Genomic DNA, 17,983 nt, shown 5'->3' with positions numbered 1-17,983 from the left:
GAGCTTCAAGTTCCTAGGAGTGATCATCACCAAAAGCCTGTCCTGGTCCAACCACAGAAACGCCGTGGCCAGAAAAGCTCAGCAGTGCCTCTACTGGCAAATGGAGTTTAATTCAGGAGACGTTCTGCATGTCCCCTTTGACTCTCATCAATTTTTATCGATGCACCACAGAAAGCATCCTATCTGGATGCATTACAGCTTGGGATGGTAACTGCTCTGCCCGAGACTGCAAGAAACTGCAGAGAGTTGTGAACACAGCTCAACGCATCACGGAAACTGTCCTCCCCTCCATGGACTCTGTCTACACTTCTCACTGCCTCAGTAAAGCAGTCAGCATAATCAGAGAGCCCACCCACCCGGGTCATTCTCTCTTCTCCCCTCTCCCATTGAGCAGAAGATATAAAAGCCTGAAAGTGCTTACGACCAGCCTCAAGAACAGCTTCTATCCCACTGGCGCGGTAGTGTAGCGGTTAGCGTAACGCTTTACAGTGCCAGTGACCTGGGTTCAATTCCTCCCGCTGTCCCTAAGGAGTTTGTACGTTCTCCCCATGTCTGCGTGGGTTTCCTCTGGGTGCTCTGGTTTCCAGACGTACGGGTTAGGAAGTTGTGGGCATGCTATGTTGGCGCCGGAAACGTGGCGACACTTGTGGGCTGCCCCCAGGGCACTCTACGGAAAAGATGTATTTCACTGCGTGTTTCGATGTATATGTAACTGTTACAAGCCAGGTTACTACTTGGTGAGTGTCCCTTTAAGGCACATAATTGTTGAGTGTGTGTGGCTTAGTCTGACTAGTGCAAATGGGAGGGAGAAGCTTCCATAACTGGAATGATGCAAGTGTCTGAAGACTGAAGTGCTGGCAACTGCAGACACTGACAGGAGAGAGAGAGACAGAGAGAGGGAGAGGGAGAGGGAGAGAGAGAGAGAGAGAGAGAGAGAGAGAGAGAGAGAGAGAGAGATGCGAGTTGGTAGCACTGACTGCCAGCTTCTGCATCTATGCGTGAAGCACAATCATCGTGACTGTCACTCTACAATCCATACATGGATCTTTGGAGCAATCTGTGGACTCCACTTTGTCGTTGACCTGTACCAGGAATCAGGTACATCTGTGGGTGGCCAAATATCGAGTGGCCTCGGAGTAGCAGATATTTCTGACTAAAAGCAACAGAGATCTTTGGCGATTGGGGTGTTGTGTTGGTTCCATCATGGAACTTGTGAAATTCATAAACTGCTTCTCTCTACATTCTCTCTACATTCTAACGTGGGTTTCAGAAGCCTTTGCTCATCGTCTTGCTTCGTGACTGACGGAACTGAACTTTGAGAACTGTTCCTAGACTGGGTGGTTTGGGAACTTGCCACACACACACTTTGGTTTATTTTGGTTAATGTCTGATATCTAACATTTTATTTTCTCTTTATTATTACGAGTAGTTATTAATAAATAGATTCTAACATTTAAACATGGCTCATTGTGTTTCTATTGTTGCTGGTACGTAACAGTGACTAATAAAGAGATCTTATCTTATCTATTGAATGGTCCATCAGGGACCCCTGTTAAAGAGGGAGTCTCTCCGCAATCACCGACCACGCTCTTCCCTCCCGCTCTCTTCCCAACTCCCTTATGCTCTCTCTCCCTGTCTCCATTTCCCTCTCTCTTGCTCGCCTTTTTACTCTAACCCTCTCTCTCTGTCTCTCATTGTGTTATAGAGCGTGGAAACAGGCCCTTCAGCCCAACCTGTCTATGCTGACAAGGTGCCTTTCTGAGCTAGTCCCATTTGCCTGTGTTTGGTCAATATCCCTCTAACCCTTTCCTATCCATGTACCTCTCCAAATGTCTTTTAATTTTACCCACATCTACCACTTCACCTGGCAGCTCGTTCACACATACCAACCACACCCCGTGTGAAAAACTTGCCCTTTAAATCCTTCCTCTCTCAAACCTGTGCCCTCGAGTGTTAAACTCCCCTACCCTGGGGGTAAAAGATGTCCACTTTATCTATGCCCCTTGTGCTTTTATAAACCTCCGGAAGGTCACCCCTCAGCCTTCTTTGCTTCAGGGAAAACAGTCCCAACTGATCCAGTCTCTCCTTATAACTCTAGCCCTCGAGTCTGCGCAACATCCTCTCTATCCCCCTCTCTCTATCTCTCCCTCCCTCACTTTCTCTTCCCCTCTCTTTCTCTCTCTATGCCCTCCCTCTCCCCTCTCTCCCTTTCCCTCTCTCTCTCTGTCTCACTCCCTCTCTACCCCTCTCTTGCTCCCTCTCTCCCTCTTTCTCTGTCACACTCTCTTTCCCTCTCCCTCCCTCACTCCCTTGGACGTTCTGTGGGGTTGGGAGGTTCCGTCTCTAGCCATCGCCCCACCAACATCTTCTAAGTCTGTTGGAAATGTTCTGCTGTGCCGACATTTCTGTACACCACTATGCCTCTCGCTTGTGGGGCCAGGTGTAGACTTTATTCGTTTTGGATATATATCTTACTTAACCGCAGTGCTGCTGGTCCTGGGACATCCCCGCTCCCTTGATTTCGGCTGACCCCTTCTCTCCGGTCCCCTCAGGCATGTGGGGGAGGGGAAGACTTGTCCCTCTCCATCCTCCCCTGTCATCCCTCACCATCTTCGGGGAACTTTTGAGGGAGGATCGACTGATGCTCACTACTGAGGGACGGGCATTGAGGATGGAGGGAGGGGGAGGGGTGGTGAAGAGGGAGGGAGGAAGGGAGCACTGTACAAGGGGCAGCCAAGGTACAAGCCCACCCAACACTGAGACACCAGGCAAGCCTCTTAGTTCCAGACAATCACTTTATTGCTCATTACAGAAGATCTCCCTCTCCCCCTCCCTCCCCCTTCCTGCCCCCTCTTCCCTCTCTCTTCCCCTTCATGTTCCCTCTCCCGCTCGAATCCCCACTCCACAAATCCACACTAGGTCTCCAAGAACTGCAGGGGACTTTGGATGAGCATCGAACTAGGCCGTGCTCTGGACTGGGCCTAACCCCAGTCTCAGACTGGGCCTGAAGCTAACCCCTAGCCCACCTGTCCCAAACAAGACCTAAGTAACCCCCTTCCCTTCTCCGGAACCACCCCCCAACTCAAACACACGGGGCTTCAAGGCCTGAAACCCCACCTGGGAGCCGCGGCCTTCCCCCGGCGCTCCCTCAGCAGCCTCCTCGCCGCCTCCACCCCTCCGCCGAAGTAGAAGGTGGCCCAGTACTCCAGGTCGCTTGGGGGCACCCAGACCAACTGGGTGTCCGGGACGGGAGAGGGAGGAGAGCTATGTGCTGCCAGCAACTGCATTAGAGTCTTTTCCTCATCCTGGATCTCGAAACGAGGACGTGTGTGGGTCAGAGCCACCGGCCCAGCCTGTTCGGGGCCTAGCAAGCCTCCCCCCCTCCTCCGTTTGCCCTGGGATGGGGTCCCAGCCAGGGAGAGCACGAGGCCCGGATGGGGCCTGTACCTGAGCCCCCTGTGGAAGTCCTGGAAGTGGTCAAACACCCAGAGGGAGGTGTTGAAGGCCCCACTCCACTCCTGGGATGTCCCAAGGCCCACTGGGCCGGACCTGCTAGAGCTGGGCTCCGATTCCCACTCCCCCCGGGTCCCGCTGCTCTTCTGGCATGAGCCCAGGTCCTCACTGGGGTCCCAGGACCCCTGGGCCCAGCGGGAGGGCAGGAGGCTGGGGGAGGTCCAAGATTCAGCCTCTTGGACCCCATCCCAAGGCCCGGCCAGGCAACGGGAAGACTGCTTCTCATCCTGCCCAGCTTCGCATAGGTGCTCATCCTGGGGGATGGGCAGAGGGGGCCAGCACCAGGCAACTGCCCCCTCCCCTTTCCCTTCCTTCTGTCCCCCACAGGAGGAGGGACCCACCTCGAGCAATGGCCCTTTGAGGGGGCAAAGGGGGAGGGGAGCGCCCTCTTGCTGAGCTACCTCCAGGGGAATGGGGCCACCTTGCTCCCTGGAAGTCCCAGAGTGAGCTAGAACACCCTCCTTGTCCCAGCCAAGGTCCTCATAGCTAGCTCCAGCCTCCTCCTCCACCAGGCCCACATTTCGGCCCTCCCCCTCACCTCCAGGACATCGGAGGGCTTCTCCCGCCAGCGGAAACATGCTGAGGGGGAGCGTCATCCCTTGTCCACATGAGGAGGGGCAGGAATCTCGGGTGGCCAGTTGCCCTGGCAACGGAGGGCTGGAGTAGGCCCGACTAGGCCTGAGGCCTGACTGGGGGTGTCCTAGGACATTGGTCCCCCCGCGGGAAGTGGGTGTGCAGGCGTAAGCAATGGTGGTGAGGGTCAGGATGAGGGTGACCGCGTTCAGGGGCTGGGACTCCATCTGTATCACTGTTGTTCTCACCACCGGGACCTGGGTGGGCCGGCTGTCAAAATGGCTGCCCAACAATGGCCCAACGGGAGTGGCATGCGCAGTTGGAGTGCAATCCCGTGCCGGGGACACTTCCAAGGACGGGCAAGCCATGGCAGAGGTTTGAAGGCTGTCAAATGTGATCAGCAGGTTGGACCCTGGGAGAGGAAGGGAGAGGTTAGAACATCCGAAGAGAAGAAATTATCCCAGTATTCCCACACACGAATGGTGCTCCTGGTTTGGGTCTGACCCAGGGATATGGAGACGGGAACCTGCACTGTGTTCCTAGTGTGGGTCTGACCCAGGGATATGGAGACGGGAACCTGCACTGTGTTCCCAGTGTGGGTTTGACCCAGGGATATGGAGACGGGAACCTGCACTGTGTTCCCAGTGTGGGTCTGACCCAGGGATATGGAGACGGGAACCTGCACTGTGTTCCCTTTGTGGGTCTGACCCAGGGATACGGAGACAGTAACTTGCACAGTACTCCCAGTGTGGGTCTGACCCAGGGATACGGAGATGGGAACAGTGTATGGTGTTCCCAGTGTGGGTCTGACCCAGGGATATGGAGACAGGAACCTGCACTGTGTTCCCAGTGTGGGTCTGACCCAGGGATACGGAGATGGGAACAGTGTATGGTATTCCCAGTGTGGGTCTGACCCAGGGATACGGAGACAGTAACCTGCACGGTTCTCCCAATGTGGGTCTGACCCAGCCCTTTCCGGATTTAACCCACATTCTACAAATGACTGCCCAACCCTCAGTACCTGGAACTGAGATTCCAAGGGCACCTGAGTTCTTCCCATCTTTCGTGATGGTCTGTGGAATATCCGTGACCTTCGGCAGGGTGCAAAAGCTTGTCTGGGTTCCCACGGAGTTGGATTTCGTTGCCTGCAGATTGACCACCGGAAACGGGCAAGGCCAATCTGACTTGCAGCAAGATTTGGAACACTGTGAGAAGAGACCGCAAAGTTCCTGAATAGTTGCACTGACCGGACCTGTGCTCCTGCTGTGGTCTGACACAGGGATACAGGGGACTGGAATCATCCACAGCAGCAGGTCCTTCAGCTGAACTAATTAACCTTGTAATTGAATGCTGAACTAAACTAAACCCTTCTGCCCACAGAATGTCCATAACCCTCCATTCTCTGCACATCCATGTGCATATCTAAGACCCTCTTTAATACTATTATATCTGCCTCCACCACCACTCTCTGTGTAAAAAACTTGCCCTGCACATCTCCTTTGCACTTACCCACTCTCACCTCTGGTATAGGACATTTCGACCCTGGGAGAAAGAAACTGGCCATCTGCTCTATCTCTGCCTCTCATAATCTTATAAACTTCTCTCAGATCTCCCCTCAGCCCCCACCGCTCCAGAGAAAACAACGCAAGATTGTCCAACCTCTCCCTATAGCACATGGCCTCTAATCTGGGCAGCATCCTGGTAAATCTCTTCTGCACCCTCTCCAAAGCCTCCACATCCTTCCTGTAATGGGTGACCAGAAGTGAATGCAATATTCCAGATGTGGTCTAAGCAGAGTTTTATAAAGCTGCAACATAACTTCCTGACTCTTGAACTCAAAGACTAGACTAATTAATGCAAGCATGCTGTACATGTGTCACCACCTTACTGACATGTGTAGCCACTTTCAGGGAGCTATGAACTTGCACCCCGAGTTCCTTCTTGTCCCTCTATTAGTGCAGAACTCAGTGAAGTGTGTGATGAAGGCAGGCTTCTTCCATGTTGGTGTAAATCGGTTGAAGGGTGTTGGAGGTTCCTGTCAGGAGAGGGATTCATTCTCTGGACGGGTGGTTGTTACAGTAGGGGGGAGGATTGAAGTCGCAGAGAGTGCAGGAGGAGCAGTCACTGGGGTGGTGAGGGAACGGGCAAGGTCAGGGGATGAAAATCTTCCTCCCACTCATATTTCCCACGGGGTTTAGTCTTGGTGGAGAACTCACCATCAAACAACTTTTGCAATGGCTCAGCATTAGTCTCAGGAAGTCGAAGAACGAAGAGACAGCGGAAGGAGTCCGTCGTCTTCTCAAAGCTTTTGTTCTCCACGGTCTCATGTTCCCTACAGTGGGACAAGAACAGAGGGAGCCTCACTCTGTGCCTGACCCCAGGAGTGTGTGATGTGATGGTGTGGAGGGAGCCTCACTCTGTGCCTGACCCCAGGAGTGTGTGATGTGATGGTGTGGAGGGAGCCTCACTCTGTGCCTGACCCCAGGAGTGTGTGATGTGATGGTGTGGAGGGAGCCTCACTCTGTGCCTGACCCCAGGAGTGTGTGATGTGATGGTGTGGAGGGAGCCTCACTCTGTGCCTGACCCCAGGAGTGTGTGATGTGATGGTGTGGAGGGAGCCTCACTCTGTGCCTGACCCCAGGAGTGTGTGATGTGATGGTGTGGAGGGAGCCTCACTCTGTGCCTGACCCCAGGAGTGTGTGATGTGATGGTGTGGAGGGAGCCTCACTCTGTGCCTGACCCCAGGAGTGTGTGATGTGATGGTGTGGAGGGAGCCTCACTCTGTGCCTGACCCCAGGAGTGTGTGATGTGATGGTGTGGAGGGAGCCTCACTCTGTGCCTGACCCCAGGAGTGTGTGATGTGATGGTGTGGAGGGAGCTTCACTCTGTGTCTGACCCTTGTTTTTCAAAAACAAATTTATTGTAAGTACTACAATGCTACAACAGTACGGCGAAACTCTATAAACTACAACAATAATTAACACAGACTAAATTAAAATATTCCCATGCTCACCTAAGATGCAGTTTATCCCCTGTGGTGCCCAATGGTCCTGGAACACCTCCATGGTGTCTGTGGACACCGCATGCTCTTTTTCCAAGGATACCCAGGCACGGACGTAACCCAGGAAGATTGCCAGGCAATCAGCTCAGGCGGAGCCATCAGCTGCCTGCCTCCAGGACCCACGGATAGCTAACTTGGCCAACCCCAGGAGCAAGTTTACCAGGACATCCTCCTCCCACACAGGGTGACCAAATATGAAGAGGGTGGGGCTAAAATGCAACCAGAAGGTGAGAAGCAGCCCCTTCAGTTAGGCAAATAGGGGCTGCAGCCTCGCACACTCCATGCATATATGTTACAGTCTCCTCCAGCCAGCAGAAGTGACAAGTGACTGGGAGATCCATGTACAGGCTTATAAACTTATTGCAGGGCACTGCTCTGTGCAGCACCCTCCACCCCAAGTCCCCGACATGCAAGGGCAGTACCCCTGCATAGAGTGACCTCCATTGGGGACCCTCCTTGCTCCCAGCTGGAAAGTCCTGGAGGAACTCCATAGTCAGTCCATCTAGGCAGGGGACTTGCCCCTCTGGAGTTGGTGAAGGGCCGCAGGCAGTTCAGCCAGAGTCAGGCGAGCATCCAGCCACTCTGCAAACCTTCGGCAAACCCTCCCAAGCCACATCGCACGTGTCGTCACTGGATGGGTCTGGCGAGAACAAGGCGCCGTAAAAAGAGCAGATTTCCCTGTTGATGTCTTCAGGATCTGTGATGGAGGAGCCGTCAGCAGCCAGTAGCTCCACCAACTGCTTTTGGACTCCCTGCCACTTCTCCAGTGAGAAGAAGGGTGAGACACGGTCCAAATCATGCGGCATTTGGCTCCATGACCTCACATACGTACCTCAGGACTGCTCAAGCTGCAAATCCTTCAGCATGTCCTGGTAATCCCGCCACAGGAGCGGGTCCCCAGCGGTCAGACCGAGATGGAACTCTAAGTCGAGCAGCTCTTTCTCAAGCCGCTCGATCTCAGAGTCCCGCCCCTTGGTCCACTCCTTAGTGTATTCCTGACATAGAAACCAGATGTGGGCCTTGCCCACATCCCAGCATAGCCGTAAGGAGCAGAAGTCCTGCCGTTTCTTCATCCAGGCAGTCCAGAACGCTCTGAATCGGCCGTCCTTCAGTACGCAGACCCCAACAATGTGCGCAGTGGAGCGAACTCTGCCCACACGAGGTGGTGGTCCGAGCACAGCACATGGCTGCATGGAAACCACTGACACATGGGAGATGTACGCCTGGGAAATGTACAGGCTGTCTATGCAAGATCTTCCCCATCAGACCTCATTGAAAAGACACTAGAGTCAGGGTGAAGATTCCGCCAGGTGTCTACCAAGCCAAAGGAGCCCACGAGCTCCTTTAACTTCTTCACTGACACTGGTCGCTCTGGAGACTGGAGCAGTCCTCCTCTTCGAGGGTGCAGTTGAAATCCCGAGGATGATGCAGTCACCAGGGTCGATGGATCTCAACAGAACGGATGCCTGATGGAACAGACGCACCTGCAGCACTCCACGCCTGTGGGCATATACGCTGACAAAGTACAGCGGTACGCCATCCAGGTGCACGGTGAGGTGGAGAGGCAGCCGGGAACAAGATCCTGGACTTTCACGATTTCTGGCTGGAAAGTTGGGGCCAACAAAAGAGCAACCCCACTGGAGGTGGAGTTGAGGTGACTCATGGAGGCCCTACCCTGCCACTCCAGGAGCCAGGTGGACTTGTCTCCCACAATGGTATGGATCCCTGTAGGAGGCTCACTGCATATCTTCCATTGCTGAGGACTGAGAGATTACTAAACCAGCAGAGAGAATCCCTGCTGCCGTTCACATTAAGGCTAGGCACCCTCAGAGGTAGCAATAAACTCCTTTATCTCACCCACAGGGATCAGTAAAGACGTGTCGGGGGGACTAGGATGTCTATCGTCTCACTGTCCATGGAATCCCCTTCCGCCTCCTCACCATTACACGCATTCCCCATCCTCCTCCCTGTGTATGCTCCCAGTGACTGGTTCACCCACCCCACGCTGTGCACTGGCTACCTCATCTGCACCTGCTGACTCTACCTCCGCCTCAGTCCTACCCCCAGGAACAGTGGCCAAGGGGCTGTCCCCAGTGATGTCTGGGGTACCAAGATCTGCCAAGGTCGGCATGGTGGGGACATCCCGTGCCTCAGGCATTGGATCTGAGGATGACCTTGATAGTTCGGGCCCGAATAGTCATCCGGAGCCAGATCCTGAGGGAGAGAGGGACTGACCTCCACTGCACCGTCCTTATCTATAGTTCCAGCCTCTAAAGAGACACCACCTGCCAGGTACTGGGTGGAGAGTTCCAGGGCTGTCTCAGACTCTAAACTAGGGGCAGTACCACCTTCTGTATATGGGACATCTCCTGCGCAGTATCGGCAGGACAGTTCCCATCACCGTCCACTGCAGGGGAGTTACCAGGGCATGAGGCTGTATCCAGAACTGCAAGTCGAGGGTCTAACCCACAGTGAGTCCCTCCCCATTCATCTGCACTCTCCTCCCCTCCGAGAGAGGGACTTCTCCTTCTCTTCAGACCAGGGGAGCGCACAGGTTCAGGACCCACTGATATTGATAGTGACAGTGTATGATAGTGATAGTGATAGTGATAGTGTGTGATAGTGAGAGTGATGGTGTGTTAAAGTAATAATGTGTGGTACTGATAGTGATAGTGTGTGATAGAGAGAGTGTATTTTTAGTTATAGTGTGTGATATTGTGTCAGACGCACCCTCAGTCCCCATCACCCCATCCTCCCGCGCACCACCCTCAGACCCCTGAGGAACTTCAGGGCATTTGGGTCCCAGGGTACGAGGTGCAGGAGTGGGCGCAAGCTCTGTTTCATCAGGGGGCTGCGTTTCAAGGTGCTTGGTCTTCCTCATCTTTGTGCACAGTGTATGTTCCTCCCTGATCCTTCCCACGCTCGCGCTGTGCACAGCCTCAGGTTCCCCCACCTCAGGCACCGGGGGAGGTGAGCACAGTGGCGCCAGAAGTTGTTCCTGGACTGGGACTTTGGGACAGTCCCTCCAAAAGCGCCCCACTTCCTTACTTGTGTGACACCGCGGGTGTTCGGAACTCCAGTACACCCAATAGTTCTACCCGTAAGACGTATTGAACCGACCCGTGCTGTCTCCTTCTCACACCTACTGCATATACAGCTGGCACTGGAAAGAGTATGGGTCTCTTAAAGCTATGCCGGATGTCGGAACGCACTTGCCCCAGGAGAGCGAGATGGGGAAGGAGGACCTCGTTGGGAATGTAGGGTGGGACCTGCCCGAGGACAATCCGCTGTGGGGGCTCTCAACCGTTCCACCTGCAGAACAGTCCCGCGCACCGTGATGCCCTTAGCTCAGGGCCCGCCTCACCAACTCATCGGTCCTCAGGAAGAACATTGCCTTCCCAAACATCTTCTCAACCACCAGAATGCCGCCGTCACCGACCAAATTGTCTATTGCCTCTGCGCAATCCTCAAGGGTTACATGTGGCTGCAAGCAGCATTTAACCCCTCGGTCAAAGAACAACACGTTGAAAGGTACCATGTCCTTGTCCGAGGAAACAGAAGCAACCGCTTGTGCACAGTTCCTCGGAGGTCTCGGTCTCACAGGAGGCTGACCTGCCATGGTAACAAACAGCTACAGTTCAAATAGTGCAATAGAATAGACACTGGTGACACACAAGCAGCAGAGTGTCTGCAGATAAAGTCACAGGAGAGAGAAGCGAGGGTTGTTTCCAGTTGGGAGAGAAATGTTCGGTGCTTCTCACAGTTCACTCAATCCTGCTGCGTCAGCAGATCCCGTCGGTCCGGTTGTCTTGAGGCTGTGGGGTTCTGCTACGAGCTGGAAAACATCACTGACAACCCCAGGCTAACCTTTGTGGATAAGGCAGCAAGATGTACAGGAATCCTCCGCTGTGGAGGCCGTAGTAAATCACCCCACACTCCACAGTCCTTTTTTGGTTAGATGCCAGCTACTCCCACCGCCAGGAAAAGCTCTGTCAGTCCTGAAAAATCCCAAGGCTGCAAAAGGTCAAGATGTCACAGGAAAACTCCTACACCGATATCAACACCGACTGGGATACACGACGAGGCAGGAGGGAGGGGGCTTGTTCCAATGTTGGTGGGAAACAAACAATGATTATCTCCCTCCCTTAGGAGTAAAACAGTTTCCTGGCAAATTGCCAGCCACTATGGCAAGAAACTGCGCAATTAGCAGCCGCCAACAAACACAGTCCAAACAGATGGAAAACCTTCAAAGAAAGTCCCCACACTTGAAACAGCTACTCACGTAGGTGGTCAGGAATACTGCCGCACCTCCCCCAATGTTACAGGATAACTTTATCTGACAGTTTTCCTTTATTTTCTCCCAGCTTGATGTGAACAGCTCCACTCTGTGTCTGAGCCTTTTATTTTCCCAACTGCCTTTATTACAAAATATAGATGTACTGCAAAACCACAACAAACACAGAGACAATAACAGTAACTGACACAGTCACTAATACAAACTAAACTAAATTAAAATATTCCCATCTCTATCAAGGATGGTGCTTATCCCCTGTGGTGCCCAATGGTCCCAGAATGCCTCCATGGTACCTGTGGACACTGCATATTACTTCTCCACGGTCACCCAGGCACGGACATAACCCCAGAACATCTCTAGGCAGTCCGCCCGGGCAGCATTCTCCGCTACCCACTTCCAGGACCCAAGGATAGCAATCTTAGCCAGCCTCAGGAGCAAGTTTACCAAGATATCCTCAGCCCTCCTTGCCCCTGTCCTTACTGGATAACTGCAAATAAATAGGGTGGGGCTAAAGTGCAACCAGAATGTGAGGAGCAGTCCCTGCAGATATGCAATAAGTGGCTGGAACCTCGCACACTCCATGTACATATGGTACACTGTCTCCTCTAGCCCAGAGAAGTGACAGTCGGCTGGGAGATCGACATACAAACTAATAAACTTATTACAAGGCACCGCCCTGTGCAGCAGCCTCCACCCCAGGTCCCCGATGTACAGGGCAAGTACACCCCCATAAAGGGACTTCCACTGGGGACTCCCCTCACTCCCAGGTGGAAAAACCGACTGCCAAGGTGTGTCGGGATGGTGGACAAGGGCAAGGAAGTGGAGGGTGTGGAGCAGCAGCCCATACAGGTACCTCCTACCTGCATCCCTGAAGGGTACAGTTGGTGCCGATGAAAGGCGGCTCAAGTTGTGTGGGCCGGCTCACGGATAATATTCCAGGGCCTGGGCCCGATGAGCAGCCCTGCCTGAGAAACCAGAGGTGCTCCACACAACTGAGCCACACCGACACCTGATGAGGTAGGGCAGGGGTGGTCCGTTCTCTCAGCCGGGGCACTGACCCCCGCCAGCAGAGGGGGTTCCCGCCCAGAGGTAACCATGCTCCAGGCTCTTAGCAGCTCTTAGCAGGTCCTGATAGAAGCTGGGCAGCCTCCGCAGAGCAGCACGGCTGACACCCGCCGGCGGTAGCCATGTCACCTCATGAAGGCAGCCGCCCGCCAGTGAAAGTATGTCGCCAGCACGTGCCACCTGGGAGGGTCCTGAGGCAGAGAGCCGGCAGCGTATATGTGCACACACCAGTGCCTTCCTCCAATGGGAGACTCAGAACCGCTGCAGAGACCTAGTGTTTCTTACTGCTCCAGAAGAAGTTCACTAACTTCCCCTGCATTGTCGCAGCAAAGGCTACAGGTGGGGTCAAGGTGACCATCTGGTACCACAACATGGAGGCCATCAGATGTGTTATGACCACCACCCTGCCTTGATAGGAAAGCACCCTGAGGAGGCCTGACCAGCGTCCCAGCTGGGCCACGACTTTCCTTTCCAGGTCCTGCCAGTTTGCCAGTCAGGTCTCCCCAGAGGGACTGAGGTAGACTCCCAGGTAGGGGAGATGTGTGGTACTCCACGCAAATGGAGTCATCTCCTCCGGCAGGCAGTCCGCCTGCCACTGACCCACTAAGAGTCCGGTACATTTCAACCAGTTGATCCTGGCTGAGGATGCTGCTGAGAAAGCCTCCTGGCACTCGTGCATCCTCCGCAGGTCGACAGGGTCTGTCATCATCAGGAGTACGTTGTTGGCATAGGCCGAAAGGACGACATCCATGTCCGGCTTGCATAGAACCAGTCCTATCAACTTCTCCTGAAGGAGACACAGGAATGGTTTGATGCAGATGGCGTACAACTGGCCGGACATGGGGCATCCTTGATGTACTCCTCTCCAAAGGCAATGGGTGCCGTCAACGATCTATTGGCCTTGACCAGGCACTTTGCAGCAGAGTTTAAGAGCCAGACCCAGGCCACAAAGTGCAATCCGAGTCCGAACGCCTGCAGAATGCCCATCAGGAAACCATGATCTACCTGGTCAAATGCCTTCTCCTGGTCAAGGAAGAGAAACAGTGCCGGGGACCCAGTCTCCCGGATCGCGAGGATCGGGTCCCAGACCAGGTGGACATTGTCCTGAATAGACTGGTTCAGGACCATATAGGACTGGTCAGGATGTATTGTCTGTCGTAGCAGAGAGCTGAGATCGTTGGCCGTTGCCCGGGTGAAGACCTTGTATTCCGTGCACAAGAGAGAGACCGGTGGCCAGTTCTTCAACAGGCAGAGGTCTCCCTTCTTGGGCAACAGGACCATGAGAGCTCTCCGCCACGAAAGGGGCATCTCCCCAGTGGCCAAGCTCTCCCCCAGGACAGGGACACTATCATCCCCCAGGACATCCCAGAAAACCTGAAGGAACTCGAGGGTCAAGCTGCCTAGGCCAGGGGACTTGCCCCTCCAGAGTTGTTTGGCAGACAGCTCGGCCTGAGTCATGGGAGTGTCCGACTACTGCATTTCCTCTGGCCTGACCGTCGGCAACCCCTCCCAAACCACACTGCACGCGTCCGCACTGGACGGGTCTGGTGAAAACAAGTCGCCATAAAAGGAACAGATTTCCCTGGTGATCCCAGCAGGATCAGTGACGGTGGAGCTGTCAGCAGCCAGTAATTCTACCAACTGCTTGCAGACTCCCCGCTGCTTCTCCAACGAGCAGAAGAAGGGTGAGCCATGGTCCAAATCGTGCCGCTTTTGGATCCATGACCTTATGTACGCGCCCACATCCCACCATAGCCGTAAGCAGCAGAAGTCCTCTGATTTCTTCCTCCAGGCAGTCCAGAATATCCTTAATAAATCCCGGAATCGGCCGTCCTCCACCAGCCGGTTGTTTTAAGTGCCAGTACGTGGACCCTACCCACGTGCATAGCAGAGTGAACTCCACCCAGCACGAGGTGGTGGTCTGAGCACAGCACTGGCCGCATGGAGGCCACTGACACATGGGAGGCATGCGCTCGGGAAATGTACACTCTGTCTATGCAGGAGCCTCCCCCTCTAGACCTCCTCGAGAAGGCACTAGAGTCAGGGTGAAGGTTCCACCAGGTGTCCACCAAGTCAAAGGAGCCCACTAGCTCTTTCAATGTTTTCACTGATGCCGGGTTGCGCTGGAGACCAGAGGGTGCAGTTGAAATCCCCCCCGAGGATGATGCAGTCCCTGGGCTCATTGGAACTGAGCAAGGCGGACACCTGACGGAACAGGGCCATCTGCAGCACCCTGTGCCTGGGGGTGTAAATGTTGACAAAGTGCAGTGGTATGCAATCCAGACACACAGCGAGGTGGAGCAGGCAGCCGGAACAACATCCTGAACTTTCACGATTTCCGGTTGGAAACCAGGGGCCAACAGAATCTCCACCTCACTAGAGGTGGAATTGAGGTGACTCATGTAGACCCCTCCCTGCCAGGTGGACTCATGTCCTGGGATGGTGTGGGTTTCCTGCAGGAGACTCACCACATATCTCCCCTCCCTGAGGACTGAGAGAGTATTGAATTTGCTGAGAGATCCCCTGCTGTGTTTACATTAAAGCTTATGGTGACTCTCATGTCAGGAGCACCCTAGGCCTCGGCACCCTTACCCTTCCTGGTGAGAGTGGAGCTGCTCTTCACCCTGTAAACCCCAGAAAGAGCGTGACCGCTCTTTGTCCTGCGGGCTTGATTAGTGCCAGAGCCACCTGGTGACCCCCTACCCTAAAAAGGAGTGAGGCCACTTCTTGCCCTTAAGTCCCTCTTTAGATCGTCCAGAAAGGTGTTAAGCTGGTGCCTATTATTCCCGTTCCCCCTCTGTCTAAGGGCGACATGCAGTGACCTAACCAGCCTCGGTAGGCTGTTCCAGCATAGGGAGGCTAATTTAGGCTGATGCTTCGCACCTTCAGAGGTCAGAATAAACTCCTGAATCTCCTCCACAGGTATTAATTGGGACCTATCAGGAGGGGCGAGGATATCTATTGTCTCACTGTCAAAGGAAGCCCTTTCCACCCCATCACTGCAGGCAGAGCCCTCAGTGTCTTCCCCATGTGAACCAGCAAATGCCAGCTCACCTGTCCCACACTGTGCAGCAGGAACCTCAGCCCCACCTGCTGACTCCACCTCTGCCTCAGAGCTATCACTAGGAACAGCAACAGAGGGGCTGTGCCCGAAAGTATCCTAGGAACCAAGGTTCAATAAGGCTGGCACGATGGGTCATCCCTCACCTCAGGAGCCGGGCTTGAGGAGGACCCTGATGACTCAAGTGCTAGGGGTCTGCCAGGAGCCAGATCCTGAGAGAGGGAGCGGCTGGTCTCCGCCTCACCACTCTCCAGCTACTCCCACTCCTAAGGAGGTGCTAACCACTAAATCCTGGGTGGGGGTGAGGGGTTCCAGGGCTGTCTCAGCCGCCATGCTTGGGGCAACACCACCACCGACAGTGGAGACGTCCTGCCGCACAGTATCACTAGGACCGTCCCCTTCCCCACTCACCACAGGGCATGAGGCCGCATCTGGGGATTCAGGCTGGGGTCTAACCTCCACGTTGGGTCCCACCCCCTCTGAATCACGCACATCTGCGCCCTCCACCCCACCGGGAGAAGGCTCCTCATTCTCTTTAGGCCAGAGGAACACGGGACGTAGGGACCACCGGTTCTCTGGCAGCACAAGTACCAACACCCCATCCACCTGCGCTATCCCCACAGACCCCCGCTGACCTTCAGGGCAAATGGGATCCCCAGTACGAGGCGCAGGGGCAGGAGTGAGCTCTGCATCCCCAGAGGTTTGCTTCCCAAGGTGCTTGCTCTTCCTCTTTACCTTCCTGCCCCGCATTGGCTCCTCCTGATCCCTCCCCACACCCGCGCTACACGTGGTCTCAGGCTCTCCCACCTGATCCACAGGGGGAGGGGGAGAGTGGGGACATTTGTGCCAGAGGTGGGAGCCTTGGGCTGGGAACTGGGACAGTCCCTCTGAAGGTGCCCCACTTCCCCACACACATGGCATCGCGGACGCTCGGAGCTCCAGTACACCTGGTAGTTCCCCCTTCATACTGCACAGTAAACCAACCCTCAACATCCTCCTCCCGGACCAACTGCATAAACAGCTAATGCCTGAGAGAGATAATGGTGTGGAGGGTGCGACGCTTGAATTTGTGCCGGATGGCGGTGATCTTGGACAGTACTTGTCCCAAGAGGGCAAGATGGGGAAGGAGGGCCACATTGGGAATAAAGGGCCTGACATGTCCAATTCAATCCGTTGTGTGGGAGCGGTCACCAGCTCCAGCTGCAGGAGTGACTTGTCCACAGTGAAACCTCTAGTGAGGGCCCGATACACCAGGTCATCAGTCCGTAGATATAACACTGCCTTTCCGAAGGCTAGCATGCCACCCACACCAACCAAGTCCTCCATGGCCTCCAAAACCACTTCCAAGGTCAGTCTGGGGGCAAAATGCATTGTACCCCATGTTTGAGCTCCACGGACTGAAACAGGGTGCCATCCGAGGGGTTGGAGGCAGCTGCCTTTGCACAGTCCCCCGGAAATCCACAGCTCCCTGGTGTCTGATCTGGCATGGTGACACTACAGTCCGAATCGGAATGAAAACAATAGAACAATCACTGCCAAAGTCAAGGTAGCAGTGCTCGCCAATAAAGTCACTGAAAGTAAGTGATGTTCCTAAATGGAACAATTTGGAACTTCTCACTGCTCCCTCAGGTCTTACTACGTCAGCAGATCCTGTCAGTCCGGCCGCCTCGAGGTTGTGAGGGCCCACAAAAAACTGGATGATATTGCTGGCATCCCCAGATTAGCCTTTCCTAATGAGACAGTGAGATGGAAAGGAATCTGTCGTTTTTATGGCAGTAGGAAACACTCCACACTTGACGGCCCTTTCCTGGCAAGAAGCCAGCTAGTTCCAACACCAGGAAGGGCTCCACTGGTCTTGAAAAATTCCAAGGCCGCAAAAGGTCAAGACATCCAAAGAATACTCCTACTCCCACACCAACAGAGACACACGATGAGGAAAGAGGGAGAGGGTTCCCCCAATGTCAGTGGGAAACAAAACGATGATTCCTTCCCTACCATAGGAGTAAATCAGCTTCTGGAAAAATGCCAGTTGCTGTGGAGAGAGAACTGCGCAGTTAGCAGCCACCAACAAACACAGTCTAACCAGTGATAAAACTTGAACAGAAGCTCCCACAGTGGAACAACCACTCACTGAAGGTACTCAGTAGTCCTGCTGCACCGCCTCCGATGCTTCAGGACAACTTTATGCAAGTGTTTTCTGTCTATTTCTCCCAGCTCGATCAGAACAGCTTCACTCTGTGTCTGACCCCAGGAGTGTGTGATAGGATAGTGTGGAGGGAGATTCACTCTGTGTCTGATCCCGGGGGTGTGTGTGACTCTTTGATCATATCTACTCTCATTCTAAACTCTACAGTCTTATGGGAGAGGATGGTGTGTCTGACTCTCAGTCCAAGAGGGGGAGAAGACGGTGAGTTTG

General features: G+C 54.2%; 1 protein-coding gene across 2 annotated transcripts; it reads right to left on the bottom strand.

The window, feature by feature from the left end:
- Positions 1-2,909: 2,909 nt before the first annotated feature.
- LOC127584759 (uncharacterized) lies at positions 2,910-11,543 on the bottom strand. 2 transcript variants are annotated; one of them, XM_052041690.1, is made up of 4 exons: positions 11,430-11,543; positions 6,303-6,418; positions 5,108-5,291; positions 2,910-4,498 (listed from the first exon to the last, which is right to left on the bottom strand). In XM_052041690.1, the coding sequence occupies exons 2-4, from the start codon at positions 6,411-6,413 to the stop codon at positions 3,099-3,101; spliced, it is 1,695 nt and encodes a 564-aa protein (XP_051897650.1). In that variant the 5' UTR covers positions 6,414-6,418; positions 11,430-11,543; the 3' UTR covers positions 2,910-3,098. The 2 variants fall into 2 exon arrangements, with proteins under 2 accessions (XP_051897650.1, XP_051897652.1); XM_052041692.1 differs by lacking the exon at positions 11,430-11,543 and adding an exon at positions 10,512-11,203.
- Between the last annotated feature and the right edge of the window lie 6,440 nt (positions 11,544-17,983).

Source organism: Pristis pectinata, chromosome 30, assembly GCF_009764475.1.
Source record: "Pristis pectinata isolate sPriPec2 chromosome 30, sPriPec2.1.pri, whole genome shotgun sequence".
NCBI lineage: Eukaryota > Metazoa > Chordata > Chondrichthyes > Rhinopristiformes > Pristidae > Pristis > Pristis pectinata.
The sequence above is the reverse complement of the archived record's forward strand: the minus strand, read 5'-3'. Positions and strand labels throughout refer to the sequence as shown.